Source organism: Bidens hawaiensis, unplaced genomic scaffold, assembly GCF_021521415.1.
Source record: "Bidens hawaiensis isolate Kalapana, Puna unplaced genomic scaffold, B.hawaiensis_p1.1 tig00014729_1, whole genome shotgun sequence".
Classification (NCBI taxonomy): domain Eukaryota; kingdom Viridiplantae; phylum Streptophyta; class Magnoliopsida; order Asterales; family Asteraceae; genus Bidens; species Bidens hawaiensis.
Window position 1 is genome coordinate 275,501 of NW_027492294.1, and position 16,505 is coordinate 292,005.

Sequence of the window (16,505 nt, forward strand, 5' to 3'; positions counted from 1 at the left end):
GAGAGCTCTCCCGAACCTTCACGCCTCCAACTACCAGGAGGCGGAATGGTTCTCCAAGGTTTCCCGGATCCAGTCTCCGGTTTACCGCTTTGCGGAGTCCGGGATGGTGATGCTCGGGATGAGCCGGGTGTGGAAGGAGGCGTCACAGATTCCCATCGTCCTCGAATACGGTTTGAACTCTGTCCCTTACGGTATGCTTCATATTATCCGTTAATTTAGGGTTTTTGTTCTAACCGTTTTTTCTTTTTGTTTTTAGAGGGAAACGACTTGCAGTCTCTCCTGCAGCCGCGGGAGAGTGATGGTCCCGCTCGGATGGGTACTCGTGCTCTAGATGAGAACGAGTTGCCCATCCTTGAGCAAACGGCGGATCGGTTCGTGGAGGTCTACCCGCCAGGCCACGAGATCCTGAGCGCCAGGCGGCCAGGTAAAGAACTTTTTGACCCTCGCCCTCTCAATGCTCAAACCTCTGCGGGAATTCCTCTAATTTTGTCATCTTCTGATGAGGAATCCGCAGATGGTCCTTTCTTGGCGAGGAAGAAGAAGGCTGCCGGCGGGAAGGGCAAGGCGAAGGTTGCCTCCACTGCCGATCAGGGGAATCGGTCAGAGTCGGAGACCGAGAGTGAAGAGGTGGCGGGGAACCCTGGTGGTGATGAGACCACTGTTCCGGAGGTTGAGACAGCTGTCACCTCCGGGCAGCCTAGTACAACGACGGTGACCGGCGTGAAGAGGCCGGCTCCATCGGGTTCGTCCCCGCCTATTCGCACCTTCAAGCTCAAGAGGACTCGTAAGTGTAAACTTTAACTTTAACTTCATATCTTTCCGCCATTATATTTAAATATGTTGTCTTCATGCAGGCGTGGATGCAACCGCATTCCAGGATGGAGCGGGGAGGAGCACTTCTGGACCCATGACGGTAGGTTTGGTCAACCTACCCAAGGCGATAACCCAGGCGGCTGCGCCTGCTTCACGTGTTGGTTCAGTTGCTCACTCGGTTGAGGCAACTGTTCCAACTGTGACGTCGTCTCCGCCGGCTGTCAGTGCCATATTCACTGATTCCTTCACTGAGCCGGCGGTGAGTTTTTCTGCGGGCTCTTCCGCAGCGGCAACCACGGTTGTGAGTTCACCTCCGTTGGTTCCTACGATGGCGGCTTCAACCGCGCATCCGGCACCGGCGACCACCTCGCCCCCGGCCGGTTCAGCAGGTATGTTTGGGGTTGGGGCGTCTAGCCAATCTCTGCCTCCTTCCCATCTGCCTGACCTCTTGGATGGATATCCGCTAGGTTCGGGTGATGGGTTTGGCGGCTACAGGCCTGTCGTCGACCCTACAGGTGCGTAGGGTTATTTTGGCCCGTTATGTTTTTTTTTATCATCTTTTCCTAACTGCTTTTTGTTTTTGCAGTGTCGGATTCGAATGAGGTGTTTGTTCCGCGGTGGAACATCCGCCGGGGAACCACCCTTCGGACGGCTGTGGACTGCGTCGAGTGGGCGCGCCACGTCGCCCCCAGTGGTGCACTGGGAGAAGCTATGTCAAGCTACCAGGAGGGTAGGCTGACAAACGAGCTTCGAATTCTCCTTGCCCGGATGCAGCCGCGCGTCGAGTTGCTTTGTCGTGAAAACGACAAGTTAAAAGCAGCTCGTATCCAAGAAGTAGCTCAGGCGCGGGCTGTCCGGGAGGAGAACAGGAGGCTCTCCGCCGTTGCTGCGGAGAAGGAGAAGGCCTTCAAGGCCCTTGAGGTTGAAGTTCAGGCCCGTCTCGAGGCCCGTTCCAATGCTGCCCAAGCTGTTAACGAACAGCTTCGGTTGGCTAAGGAAACCTCTCGGAACGCAACTGAGAGGTCCACCAGGGCTGAAGCTGTTGCTGAGCCTCTACGCACCGAGAATGAGGAGCTCAAAGCCAAATTAGAGAGGCTCCAGCAGGCTCATGACGCCTTGGCCATGGAAGACGCCAAGAAGCTTCAAGAAATCTTGGACCAGAGGGGTATGCTTGACCATACTGAGCGTAAGCTAAAGGGCGTTGAAGAGGCTGCTGCTAAGGAAGTGTTACTTGCCAACCTTAACAAAAGTGAAGCCGAACGCGCCCGTAACCAAGCTCAAGCTGCCCTCCAGGAGGCTCTGGTTACCAAGGAATGGCTTCTACGAGAAGCGTTGTCGCAGGTAAGCTTAGCTTCATAATGTCTTCACGCTTTTCTTTATACTTAGAAAATGTTTTGATACTTGTATTTTTGTTTTGTAGGTTGTGCATCGGGTCTTCATGGACACATCATATGACGATGCCATGAGCGCAGCCCTCAACGCTTCTCATGAGGATGGGGAAAAGGCTGGCTTTCTGCTTGGTCTAGGGTTCGTTGAGAAGGGCATCCCGCCTTCCAACTTCCTTTTATATGATGTGGATACTGAAGCTGCTTATGACCAAGCAGTGAACCAGTATGCTGCCTTCCCGCATCCAGTGGTGGAGAAGGTGAACGAAGTTGCTGCTGCTGATGATGGGTTAACCATTCTCAAGACCTTGAACCGCCACAGCCAACTGATGGTGCGGGTACAAGTGGGTTTGGAGGGAGTGGTCCTGAAGCTTGAACCTTTAGATCACTTCCCACTGTTAGGATAGGTTTATGTTTTTGTATAGATTTACACTCTTGTAGGCGGGTAGATACCCGACCATTCTTGTAATACTTGAATTTTTATGGAATGTAAATCTTTTGTGCGGGTAGGACCGTCATTCTTGCTTTATAAACGTTATACGACTTGCTCATGCATATTATAGTTTAATTTGGCACTTGTTTTGCCGCATAAACAATATATGATTCGCTTGTGCATACTTTAGTTTAACTTAGCAATTTCTTAAGTACTTTGAATAAGTTAACCTATCAACGTGGCAGATAATAGGTTAAAGTTTTGCTTCCTCTTTCGTGATTGTGCGGGTAAGACCGTCACTTGCACTTAGTAGGATGGCTAAACTTTACCTATATCTGACCTGCGTGGAGGTTTTCCTCATTTTTTCCTTGAAGATATTTTCTAAGTGTTCTGAATAAGTTAACCGTTCGACGCGCGGTTGTCAATAGGTTAAAGTTTAGTTTCCTCTATCATGATTTGTGCGGTTAGGCCCGGCACTTTCATTTAGTGGGATGACCGAACTTCACCTATGACTGACCTGCGTGAAGGTTTGCCGTTTTTTGTGTTTATGCGGGTTTTGCCGCCTTCCACACGCAACGATTTCTTCACACTTATTTATGCGGTGAAAACCGGCATATCAGTGTTTTGAATAAATTAACCGTTCGACGCGCGGTTGTCAATAGGTTAGTTCGGTGTCCTCTATCATGATTTGTGCGGTTAGGACCGGCACTTTCATTTAGTAGGATGATCAAACTTTACCTATGACTGACCTGCGTGAAGGCTTTCCTTATATTTTCTTTAAAAATTTGTCGTTTTGTGTTTATGCGGGTTTTGTCGCCTTCCACATGCAACGACTTGTTTTCCCACTTATGTATGCGGTGAAGACCGGCATATCAGTGTGGAAAGTTCATTAAGTATAAATGTAAGACCATCAGCGTCAATGTGATAAGGAGAATCATTTCCATTAGAAGTGGCTCTGGGCCTTTTCTTTTACAAGTTTGGAATTGATCTACATGCAGACTGTGTAATTGAGCTCCCTTCCATGTTCTTGGGAGTGTCATCGAGCCTTTCGAGCCGATATGCACTTGGTTCGGAATCTCGTTGTTTACGCAGTAAGTAGTCTCCGACATTGAAGCTGCAGTTTTATTCGTGTTTTCCCCAACTGGGGTTCTACACGCATTAGCCTGCTCAGCGTTCATTACGCCACGAGGTGCGTGAGCGTCCCATCTCTGACAAATGCTTCGACGATGTCCTTCAAGTCTACGCATTCCTCGGTGTTGTGGCCTCTTGTCCTGTGGAAGTCACAGAATTTTCTCTGATCAGCGTTGTGACGCTCTCGGATTATTGGAGCCTTTGGCCATGGGAGTCTCTCGGTGTCGAATATCTCGGTGACGCTTTTGGTGAGTGGCTCCATCTGGAGTTCTGGTTTGACGACGGCATGTTATCCTTTCCGCCTAACCGAGGGTGCGAGCCGGATGAGGTGTCAAAGTTTACCCTTGACTGCCAAATGCATAGCTTCCTCTTTTTGTTTAGTCGGGCGGTAAGGACATTGTTTTCTCTTGTTTTCTGGGTGAAGAGGTTTGTGCTCTGGGGAAGATCTCTACCCATTTGCTTTTCCGTTTCCGCGAAGCGTTTAGCTGTGTCATGATGGCATCCCATGTGGATGGCATGCCATCTTTACCCGTTAAGGTGCGGATGAGCTCTGGGTCTTTTGTGCCCTGGATGAAAGCAGCGCGAACAAGATCTTCGCTAATACTACCCAGACTTAGCTTCTTTGAGTTGAAGCGAGTGATGAAGTCTAGCAAAGATTCATCTTCCTCTCGAATGCAATTGAGGATTGTCCATTGCTCTTCGGTATACTTTCTTTGTTGGCTGAAGTGTTGGCTAAACTTCTGTTGGAAGTCTGCCCAATCATAGATGTGGTGGACCGGTAGACGGTCAAACCACGCTCTAGCCGCTCCAACTAGCGTCATCTGGAACATATAACACCACGTGGGTTCCGTCCAATTGCTGACGGTTGCCCCCGCTATGAATCTGTTCAAATGATCGTCTGGGTCGGATATACCATCATAAGTGCCGATGTTGGGCATCTGCTTGGCACTCTTCGGGGCGATTGCTTCCGCAATGTCCCTTGCAAACTTGGACGTTACCGCATTTGCAACAGTTGGTCTAAAAGCTTTGGAGAAGTCATGTGGGTTTCTACCCGCGTTTTTTGGTTTGAAAGTTTCTCCCAAATTCCTTCTCGGTTGGAAGTCCGTGTCCTTACGCTTCCCTTTCGCCTTATGGCGAGGGTTTACGTCGGTGTCGGATTCCTCCGAATCATCGTCCAAGTACTCGCACTCATTGCTCATGTTGAGCTGTTGAGTGCTTCCGAATTCGTCAGCCTGTTGGAGTGAACGTAAGCGTTCATCCAACTCAGCTTGGAATTCCCTTTGACGTTTTTCCGCCCACGCTTTAACTTGTTCAAGTGTTTGGCGGGGGTGCCTCGTCTGTTGTCTTTCCACCTGGGTATCAATGAATCCCAGGGGAGGATTGTTTACTGCACTTGCCCCGTCTCGGGTAACCGGGGTAGTGTTCGTAAAATTTACTGCACTAGCCCCGGCTTGGGTAACCGGGGTAGTGTTCGTAAAATGTGTGTATTCGCCGGTGTTCCCTCCAGTAGCTGGGGTTGTGGTTACCGGGATTTCTTGGTTACTCCCTGGCCTGGGGACCGGAGTAACGTTAACCATCTTTTCGGAGGTTTTGAAAAAACTGAGAGAATTAGTTCTAGCTTTTATGCACGGATGGCGCCAATGAAGAAACACTAATTGACCCCGGGCAGATTACGGATAATCTGGGGGTTAAATAGATGGTTCCCACGAGGGGTTAGATCCGGCAAAGATGGTTCTTCAGATGACCTGCAAAACAGACACCGTGAGCTCGTCACTTAGAAGGGGGGGGGGTACCTCCTTGTGACCACCCTCCGGCGTGAGAATCAGACTAGATTGCTCTTGAATATAAGTGTATATTAAGAGATTGCTAGAAAAGATAAGATGTGATAAGGTAATGTAATGTGTCCATACCATTCCAAGGTGTTGGAGTATTTATAGCCGAAGGTAGGTTTCCAAGCAGGTACAGCCGGCTGAATAGTATTCCTGTTCTGCCAACTGTGGGCTACGCACGTGCCATGCTGGTGGTTGGTGGGTAGGCAGCGGCTGATAGTGACCAGGCCGGCTGTGTACTATTCCTGTTCCACCAACTGCAGGCTATGCACGTCCTCCGACAGGTTGGTGAGTAGGCAGCGGCTGATAGTGACATACAGTACAAGAGCGTGCTGCTCGTCATACTTTTGTCATTGAGCTGTCGTATCTTTGGTCTGATCTTTTGTCCATACCTCGTCAGGTACAGTACAAAAGATCCTCCAGTATCGTACGGACTGGCTCATTTGTGCGGTAGTGTTCCCGGCTTTGTGCGGGAGTGTTCCCGGCTTGCTCACTCCTTCTTCAGGTGACATTACTGAATTATTTAAGAGTTAAGTGCCTTGTGCGTGTAGCCTTGCTGCGCGGGTAGCCTTCCCTGATGGCTAGTATCCGTTGCTGCGGGAACAGGCGGAGTACGTCGACCATTGGGAGGCTTTTCCTGCGGGAACAGCTTGCGTACTGCGCGTAAGGACGTCACGTCTCTGAGCATGGTGGGTCATGCGGATCCAGTTGGTTTCTGCGCAGACGTCTCTTCAAGGTGAGTCTTGCGAGTTTAGCCTTTGCGCAGACGTCCCTGTTGAAGGTGAGTCTTGCGGGTTCAACTGCGCAGACGTCCCTCTTTGAGGTGAGTCTTGAGGGTCCAACTGGGCTCTGCTGGGACCTACTTCTTCAAGTCCCCCCAGTCCAATGTTCTTCTCATGAATTGTTAATAAGTGAGGTGAACTTTTGGACTTAAGCAAAGGGTTTTGAAAAGGGTTTAGTTTTAAGGTTTTCCATGGGGATTTTTCCCGCGGAAGTCCTAATGTCACGTGCAGAAATTCCCGACTTTTCTGCTTGATCTTTGGGTATGATGCGGGTAGGTCTGTAACCTCCTCGCAAGTCAGGAGCGTTGAGTTCCACTTGTATAGATACATTTTTGGCTTCACAAGATTCAATCAATCAATCAATCATGCCCAGTAAAATCCCACCGACAGCAAAGCTATAAGTAGGGTCTGGGGAGGGTGGGATGTAGGCACACCGTACCTCTATCCAAAGGAATAAAGAGGTGGCTTCCAGAGAGACTCTCGGCTCTAAGAACATGTGTATGAAGCAAAATAAAGGAAATCAAAGTTTAACAGTTATATAAAAACTACTACTAATTATAATAATATTAATAATAAGATCACAATTTAACAGCTATAAAAAAGCTAATAATAATTATAATAATAATAATAATAATATATGTAAGGGAAATACCATTATGGTATGTGACCTGAATAAGTTAAGTCTAAGCCCTAAGGTATTCAATTTTCTCTAAAAATCCTTAACTTTAATTCTACTTCTCCACGAATTCCTATCCTCAACCATGTCCTCGGAGAGGTTTAGGTCTATCAAATCATGCCTAATCCTCTCATCCCAAGTCAATTTCGGTCGTCCTCTACCCCTCATCCCCTCTATAGTAATGTTTTCTACGGATCTAACAGGATTCGTCGTCTGTCTTCTCTTTACATGTCCAAACCATCTCAATCTCCACTCTCTTATCTTGTCTGCTATGTTCGCCGCCCCTAATCTCTCGCGAAACATAACGTTTCTTATTCGGTCTAGTCTTGTGTGCCCACACGTCCAACGTAGCATTCTCATTTCTGCTACCTCCATCTTCCGCACTTGTGCCTTCTTGATGGCCCAACAATCTGTTCCATATAGCATTGCAGGTCTAACTGCCACCCTATAGAATTTTCCCTTTAGTTTAGTCGGGAAACTCTTGTCGCACAATATACCTGTGGCTGCTTTCCATCTACACCATCCTACCTGGACTCGGTGGGTCACATCACTGTCTAATTCCCCATCGCTCTGTACAAATGATCCTAAATACTTGAACTTCGTTACCTGCGGGACCACCTGCCCTTCAATTGTGATCTGTGCGTCTTCATTGTCGTTTATCCCACCAAAATCACAGTGGAGGTACTCCGTCTTAGATCGGCTAATCTTTAAACCTTTTGTCTCTAAGGTTGTTCGCCACTCCTCCAGCCTCATGTTTAGATCTTGTTTTTTCTCAGCAAGTAACACAATATCGTCTGCGAACATCATGCACCACGGGAGAGTCCCCTGAATCGACTTTGACAACTCATCCAAGACTACTGCAAAAAGAAACGGGCTCAACGCTGACCCCTGGTGAAGACCTACCTCTACAGAAAAGAAATCAGTATCCCCCACTGGCGCACGGACACTTGTTTCACTCCTGGTATACATATCCATAATTATCTCTATGTATTTCCTGGGCACTCTTCTACCCTCCAAGCACTCCCAGAGCACCTGTCGTGGCACACTGTCGTAGGCCTTTTCTAGGTCAATAAACACCATATGTAGATCACGCTTCTTCTCCCTATACTTTTCCATTAATCTTCTTATAAGGTGTATTGCCTCTGTAGTGGAACGCCCCTGCATAAAGCCAAATTGGTTGACCGTAACCTGAGTTTCTCGTCTAAATCTAACCTCAATCACTCTTTCCCATAGCTTCATAGTCTAACCTCAATCACTCTAAGTCTTCACAAGATTCTTTAATTATATAAAAAGGGTATTTTAGTCATTTTGCAAGTAGGTTGATAGCATCATTTTGCTTTCACAAGATTCTTTCTTTCTATGAAAAAGTGTATTTTGGACATTCGGCAACTAGGTTGATAGCATCAACTTGCTTTCACAAGATTCTTTTGTTCTACAAAAAGGGTATTTCAGCCATTTCGCAAGTAGGTTGATCGCCAAGATTTGGTTTCATAAGATGCCTTTATTCTACAGAAAAGATTATTTCGGACATTTCGCGAGTAGGTTTATCGCTATGATTCGGTTTCACAAGATTCCTTCATTTTATAAAAAGGGTGTTTTAGACATTCGACAAGTAGGTTGATAATATTGATTCGGTTTCACAATATTCCTTTAAAGGCATTGAAACTTACTTAGAACTTGAGAAGCGGTTAGTCTTTTTCGGTAATCTTTGTTTAACAATCTTTTGACAAAGTCAACGGCCTCGGTTGACAAAGAAGGCCATGGGGCTTCAGCAAATTTTGGGTCCGCCTTCACAACGGCTCGGAAGATTCCAGAATTCGTGCGGGCCCAAAAAGGCCGATTTCCACATAAAAGAATATAAGCGATAACACCAATACTCCACATGTCAGCTTCGGTTCCATAAGATCTATGTAGAACCTCGGGAGCTACATAGTATGCATTTCCAACAACATCATTCAATCTTTCATCTACATATATTTAACGATCGGTCAAACATAATCAAACATGGTTAAACCGAACCATATAGATTAAAGTACAAGACTTTGACCTGGTTTTACATAGTCAGAGAGTCCAAAGTCAATGGCTTTAAGGAGTGAATGCTCGTCTTCAGATATAAACAAAAAGTTCTGAGATGAAAAAAAGAAATTGTTAGCAAATAATTTGTCTATATTTCTTGTAATGTTTTTGTGGTTCCATATAAAGAAAGTCTAATTTTATACTCAAAGTCATATAAAGACTCTTTATTTGACATTGTTAGAAGCTAAAACTTTTAATAAACAAACAACAAAAGTAAAAAAATTAAAAAAATGAAATAATAAATTATATACCTCGGGCTTGAGATCACGGTGAACCACACCTTGAAGATGACAATACGCGATGAATCTTAAAATTTGGACCATAACGGCCTTCGCATCTTCTTCAGAGTATGTACCACCCCTACTGACAAGTATTTACAATTTGAGCAACATGTTGATCATGGTTAACCGTAAATAAGATTAACCGCGTACCTTGCAAGTATCCGGTCTAATAGTTCACCACCTTTACATAACCTACAAAAGGGTAAAACATATCATGTAATAGTAAAAAACATCCTCCAATAGTGATAAATTATGAAGAGTATATACTTACTCCATAACTATATAAACATTATCTTGATCCTCGAAAACATCATAAAATTGAACTAGATTGTCATGACCAGTTAAATCCCTTAAAATTTTCACTTCTCTTCGTGTGTCTTCAGTGTCAATTACCGTTGTCATCTAAACAAAATCAAGAATATTATTAGAAAAAGAAAAAAAAAACATAACATAGATGGCAAAGGGTTTATTGTTTTAGTGGATTTAATTAAGTTTAATGTAACACAAGTTTAAGTCTTTATTTCAACTAGGCCTGTAAACAAATTGAACGAACAAGGATGGACTACGGAGCATGTTTGTGATCATTCGTTAAGAAAACGAGTGTGTTCGTTCGTTAATAGTATTAATAAATGGTTCACGAGAGTAAACAAACAAACATAATTAACAATAGATGAAGAGCATAACCAAGCGAAAGCCAATTAACAGTAAACAAGAAAATAATGTTTTGGCCATAAAAATTTATTAAAACCAGACTAGACTTTAATGGTTCTAAAGATTTTAAATGAATATGCAAACGAACGAACTCAAACAAACATAAACAAAAATAAACGAACGAACATAAACGAATGAACTAAACTAACCTTTGATTTAGGGATGACTTTAACCGCAACATCTTGACCCTTCATGCGCCCTTTCTTCCCCTTTGCAACACAAGTATACCCAAAATGCCCTCGACCGACTTCATCACCGAGCTGATAATAAGTTAATAACTTTTTGGAATACCCAAAGTTCTTATCTAATCCAACCACAAACTCACTTCCTTCAGGGATTGAAGCTGCATTAGGCTTAACAGACCCGTGTCTTCTAGCAAGCAAAGATCTAATAGGGTGGGCAGGCGATGGTGGTGCGAATTTAACACTAGAATTAGCAGGTGAGTTCCTGAATGCTGAGCTGTTGTGAAACGGACTCGGGCTGTAGTATGGAAAGTTTGATGAATTCTCGGTTGAACTATGTGTCGTTGGTTCGGTTTCAAGTTGAGTTTCGAGGGTTTGCCTGGGTTTTGCATGGCAAAGTCCCATGGCTTTATAAATTAGAAATTAAAGCAAGGAGCCTTTTCTTATATATAAAATTTCAAGAAAATCAAGAACAGGGCTAAATGATTAAACAAAGTTTCAAGAACAGGGCTTTTCATTAAGTTTCAAGAAAATCAAGAACAGGGTTAAATCATTGACCAAAATAACGGAATTTAACCTCCAATTGCTTATAAGATAACTAAGGAAACTCAATAATATAAATAAAATACAATATTTTTATAAATACATTCTCTTAATAAAAATGTTACCAAAAAAACTAAAAAATTTATTAAAAAAAAATAGAATTCTTGAAAAAATGTAAAGAGATTTATTATCTTGAAATAGAGTCTAAAGAGAAAAAATAATCAAAAAAAAAAATGTAATTCTTGAAATTTTACCAAAAAAAAAAAGAAAATTGCAATGATTTATTATTTTAATAAACTTTCATAGTGTTATTCTTCTTTTGAATTGTTTTATGACTTTATCAAGTTATATTGGTTTATTATTTGATTATTTGTGTTATGAGCAAAGAAGAATATGTTGATTTAATTTTAGCATTGACGCTTTTTAAATTTTTTTGTTTTTTGTTTTATTTTCTAGGATACTCGAAACCCGATTAACCCAACCCGAAAAAGCCAAAACCCGAAAAACCCATGAGAGATTTGGGTTGGTTTTCGGGTTAAGATTTAAAACTTTGAAACCCGAAAAACGAACCAGAGAACACCCTTAATTGAAGCACTAGATTTTAATAATCCTTTGTATGACTCATTGACTGATAACAAATTATTATGACAATGTAATTATTGATATTTTCAAGTTAAACTTCGTGGTCATAGCCAATATCAGTTAGAGAAGTAACTTTATCTTTTTATAACTTTCCTTTATTTCGTTGTCAATCAATTTATAATATTTGATAGAAATAAATGTTGAAAGTTAATTTTAAAATGGGTCATCGAGAAAATCTAAGGGGCTAAATGAAATTGTTATAGTATGTTTATTTCGATACATATCTTTTAGTATGATATAAGAATATTAAGTATTGGCTTTTGAACCCGTGTATTACACGAGATTTGTTAAATAATAAAAAATAAATAAGGTACTGTAAGAAGAAAATAAAATATATACGACAAATAATAAGAAGTCTTAGAAATTAGAATGAGATGAACCAATACAATTTAACAACAATATGCAACATTTGTTAAAATTGTTTTAACTTGTTACCCATGGATAACTATAATGAATGAGATGAAAGTTTATAAAATTAGAAGGGAAATTATAGTCAAAATTGTTTTGACCCATGACTCATGGATACGTAACATAAATAAGATGAGGAAAGAGAATTATAAAGGAAATTATAACCCTTTTACCAAAGTTATTTTGACACATGACCTATGGATAGATATGATGAATGAGATGAAATATTAGAAGGAAATTATAATCCATTTAACAAAATGGTTTTGCTCATAACCCATGGCAAGGTTTGCTCATAACAAAATGGTAAATATAAAGAAAATTATTTTTTGGATATTATATATATGTCAAATATCATAAGTATGCTAATATTTATAATAAAATAAGCGAAATTCAACATAATTAAGACAAATACATTTTTAAATACTAAATTATTCTAAAATTTGCTAATCAATAACTAAAATGTGATACTCTTTTTTTAATTGTGTAGAAATATGAATTATGTTTTTTTTAATTGTGTAGAAATATGAATTATGTTTTATGTTTTAAGTCAATATTGGGGCAAGTTGATTGACTAGATGCAATTCTGGCCTAGGTTGATCACAGTTGATCAATTCTTAGTAACTAGGCGGAGTTACAGAAACTCTCCTCGGTGCCATACCTTATAGCGAGTGCTCGGAGAGTACTCGGCCTTGGAGACCTACTTTTACAAGATTGACCCATGGATAGGTTGTATGAATGAGAAGGGAGATTAGACCAAGAATGAATGTGGGATTGCCACATCATCCTCATTATTTTCTTTTATTAGGAAATTAGATTAGATTATATAGTTTCCTTGAATATATTAACTTGTTTGCAAGATATTTGTTTAGTATAAATAGACGGTTAGGGTATGTAATAATTGGTGAAAACATAAAAAATTATAATAAACAGAAAGAGTCGATATTGGTTAAAATCAAATTCAGTGTCATGTTATCGGGCCTGATTTCTAACAATAAAAACTAGTCAATTGTTTATTGGATGCACAAGGACTTACTTTTTTCATATAGCGTAATTGTCTCTGGTAACTAAAGTAAAAATTCAAGAGTGCCACAAATCATATTATCGATATAAGTTATCATCGATCAATAAGTTTATAATTTAAGTTATTAAAATCCAGCTTATCATAATTATTATTACTATATATAAATAAGAATTTTGGTGTCGTAAGTAGTCTATTGGGCCAATTAGTGGCACCGTATTGGTCGGTGAATTTTTTTTTCTTTTTTTTTAGTTCAATTACCATAATCAACATAACGGAGATCCACCAAACGTCAATTTTTTTTAGTTCTGGTATCATAACAAACCTAAAAGAAACCGATCGAATTCGCGCAGACTCGCGGCCTTATTTAAAGCCCATGACTGACAACGCTCCCCCCCAAATTGGTCGTTGGTCCACCTCAATTTTTATATATATTTTTCCATTTTTTAGTTCCGTTACCGTAACGTACGTAATCAAAGCCGACCAAATTCATGTTAATTTTTTTTTTCATTTTTTGGGTTACCACCTCAATACTCGGGAACGACAACGCTTGAGTCTTACCACCGCCTGGGTTTGCCAATCAAATAAACACCGTCTTAAATATTTTGTTTTCTTGTATGTTAATGTTTTTATATGTTAATTTAACGAATTATTTTTTGGGGTTTTAACGCTCAAATTTTACCAATGAAGTCTATATCGTAACGAATGCAGCTGATACTGACCGAATTTGTGCTGACTCATCGTCGTAACAATCGGGTTTTACCAACGCCTGGCAACGCTGAGATTTTTCCAACGTAATGAATATCTGCCGATTGTGATTTTTGTTTTTGTTTTACTTATGGCATCGTGTCTAACGCCACGGAAATCGACCGAATTCGCGTAGACTCACCGCGTTTTGCTTTAGTTCCAGTACCGTAATGAAAACCAGCCGAATACCGATTTTTGTTTTTTTTTGTTCCGGTACAGTAATGAACATGATGACAACTGATTGATTTCGCGTAGACTCAACTGCCTCAATGCCTGGGATCGATAATGGTCGGGTTTTACCAACGATTGAGTTTTACCGACCGACGCCATGCCATTGGTCCACCCCAATTTTTATACATATTTTTTTGTTTTATTTTTGCCTTGGTTTCTATACGATAATGCACGTAACCGAAACCGACCGAATTCGCATTAACTTACTGTATCAACGTTTGGGTTTTACCACAGTCCGGGTTTTACGGACCTACCCGGTGCAACGCGCCGAGAAAATACCAGTTCACATATATAATACAATGTTTTGGATTCATTTTATTTTTGATGTAAGATAGAACAAGAGTGTGACACTAAAAAGAAACCAATAATATAATATGCGTGTCGAATATGTTATCCTCGTATGCTTCGCATCTTGCAATATTATTTACTAATAATGGGATAATGTGAATAGGAATAAAAATATGTCCATAAAGCATATATTATTGTCAACCATAATTGGATTTCTTATGCCACCAACACATAGAAAATGCTTCGATCACTCTAGTCTCTTTACGTGACATTAAACCCACCAAACATCTTTAATCTTTATGACTTAAATAGCGTTTTAGCCGAGTCCAACTGGTCATGATAGTAATGTTTTGACCCCAAAATCTATTAATGTAGTTTTCAAAAGATTGAGTTTTGCAATTCAAAAGGGTTTGCGACACAGCTTGTTCTGTCTTGATGTAAATATTATATTTTATTATGAAGTGAATAATACAACTTTTTCTTTAAAAAAAAAAAGAGCATCTTGTTGATGCTAGACTGTCGCTATGTAGTCAAAAATAATTAAATCAGTGTTTCTAATCATCTAAGCAAGCTAGGGTAAGTATGGTGTCGAACCACGAGGAGTATGTAGTCAATGTGCAGTGAAACTGATTCCTAGCATTATGAAGTAATTCAATTAATAGTGCTGATCACACTAGCAAAAGATTGGGTTTTATAATAAATAAACAAGTAATCAAAGATTTAATCAATTAAACAAGCAAATCACACCCGGGAATTCAAGTAAGCAAACTAACAGTAATCTCATGCAACTTAACAGATTAACTATCTTGTGTCAAATATAGACTGGCTAATCGGTTAAACCTTAGGCATCCACGATCGCTAACACATGGAACCGGTTATCAAACAATCCCTGCCAGTGTGACTCAACTAAGGGCAAATGTATGCTTTCTCACAAATAACTAGTCAATACAATCCTATGAGCAATTATTATAGCAACCGACAAACTAATTGTTCTGATCGACAAAAACCTAAACCGATTGAATGCACGTTTGAAGTGAGAACCAATGTGCTCCAAAGTTTACCAAACTATAAGGGTCTAGCAACGGAAGAACCTTATTTTCATTTGGAGGCATATGACTCTATTTGCAACACGATTGGGGGTCAAGGGTTCTCACCGGATGAGGTTAAGTTGATTTTATTTCAATTTTCGTTGGAGGATAAGGCAAAGGGATGGTTTTATACTTTGCCTTCCGCATCAATTATACTTGGGCCGAGATGCAACAAAGGTTCTTAGAAGAGTTTTACATGGTCCAAAAGACTAATGATGCAAGACGAAGTTTAAGAAGATTCCAACAACAATCGGGTGAAATGTTTCATGAAGCATTCGAGAGGTTTAAGATGATGATAAAAAATTGTCCTCACCATGGTATAGCTCTTTGGGAATTGTTGAATGCTTTTCATGAGGGGTTAAATGCGGAAGATGAGAGGGACTTAATGTCAATCACAAATGGTACATTCGGTACCAATTATGAACAAGATGATTGGGCATTCTTGGAGCAAATGTCGGTCACATCGAAGAGAAAGGCTCAAACCGCAAGAAGAGAAAGGCCGGCAATTGGAAGACCGCAAGTCCATGCCGTAGAAGATGTAGGAGTACAAACCACTAACCAAAGAATTGATGTTTGTACAAATTGCAATGAGTTAGGTCATGCGGCGGATGTGTGTACGGTGGGACAAGCACAAGTAGAGAAAGTGAATGCACTTCAAGGTCAAGGGGGAGGTGGTCAAAACTATAACATGAATTCAAACACTTACCACCCCAGGTTGAAAAATTATCCCAATTTTCGTTATGGGAATCCGGCTACTCAATCTAATCCGAATTTCCAAGGGAATCAAGGAAATTATGTTCCACGCCAACAATACAACAATCAAGGCTTTCAAAGTCAATTTCAACAAATGGGAAGTGGTTAAAGTGGGTGTTCGGGACAAAGTTCTTCAAGTGGGAATGAATTCATGGATATGCTTAGGATGATACAACAAGACATGCAAAGGAGAAATCAACTTGATGAAGTGCGCATGCAAAAGGATGAAATCCGTGACAAAGCCATTCAATCGTTGACCACTCAAATGGGTTAACTTGCAACCGATGTTGTGAATTTGAAGAAAAACAGCTCGAGCTTAAAGAAGGGGAACAACGTGCATATCAATGCGGTAAGTCTTTTACCCAATTTTGGAATTTCTAGTGTTCAAGTTGATCCAACACCACAGTTTGTTGAGGGGGTGATGGAAAATATCAGTGATGAGACTGAAAGTGTGAGTAATTATGAAACAATTTTTCAAAACAACTCTG

General features: G+C 41.1%; 1 protein-coding gene and 1 pseudogene across 1 annotated transcript; both read right to left on the reverse strand.

Moving 5' to 3' along the window:
- Window positions 1-8,699: 8,699 nt before the first annotated feature.
- On the reverse strand, window positions 8,700-10,704 carry LOC143547527 (CDPK-related kinase 7-like). The gene is made up of 6 exons (XM_077038928.1): window positions 10,267-10,704; window positions 9,678-9,808; window positions 9,557-9,598; window positions 9,377-9,485; window positions 9,097-9,175; window positions 8,700-9,016 (listed from the first exon to the last, which is right to left on the reverse strand). Exons 1-6 carry the CDS (start codon window positions 10,702-10,704, stop codon window positions 8,700-8,702), a joined length of 1,116 nt encoding a protein of 371 aa, XP_076895043.1.
- Window positions 10,705-15,484: 4,780 nt separating this feature from the next.
- On the reverse strand, window positions 15,485-15,585 carry LOC143547544 (small nucleolar RNA R71; annotated as a pseudogene).
- Window positions 15,586-16,505: the final 920 nt, after the last annotated feature.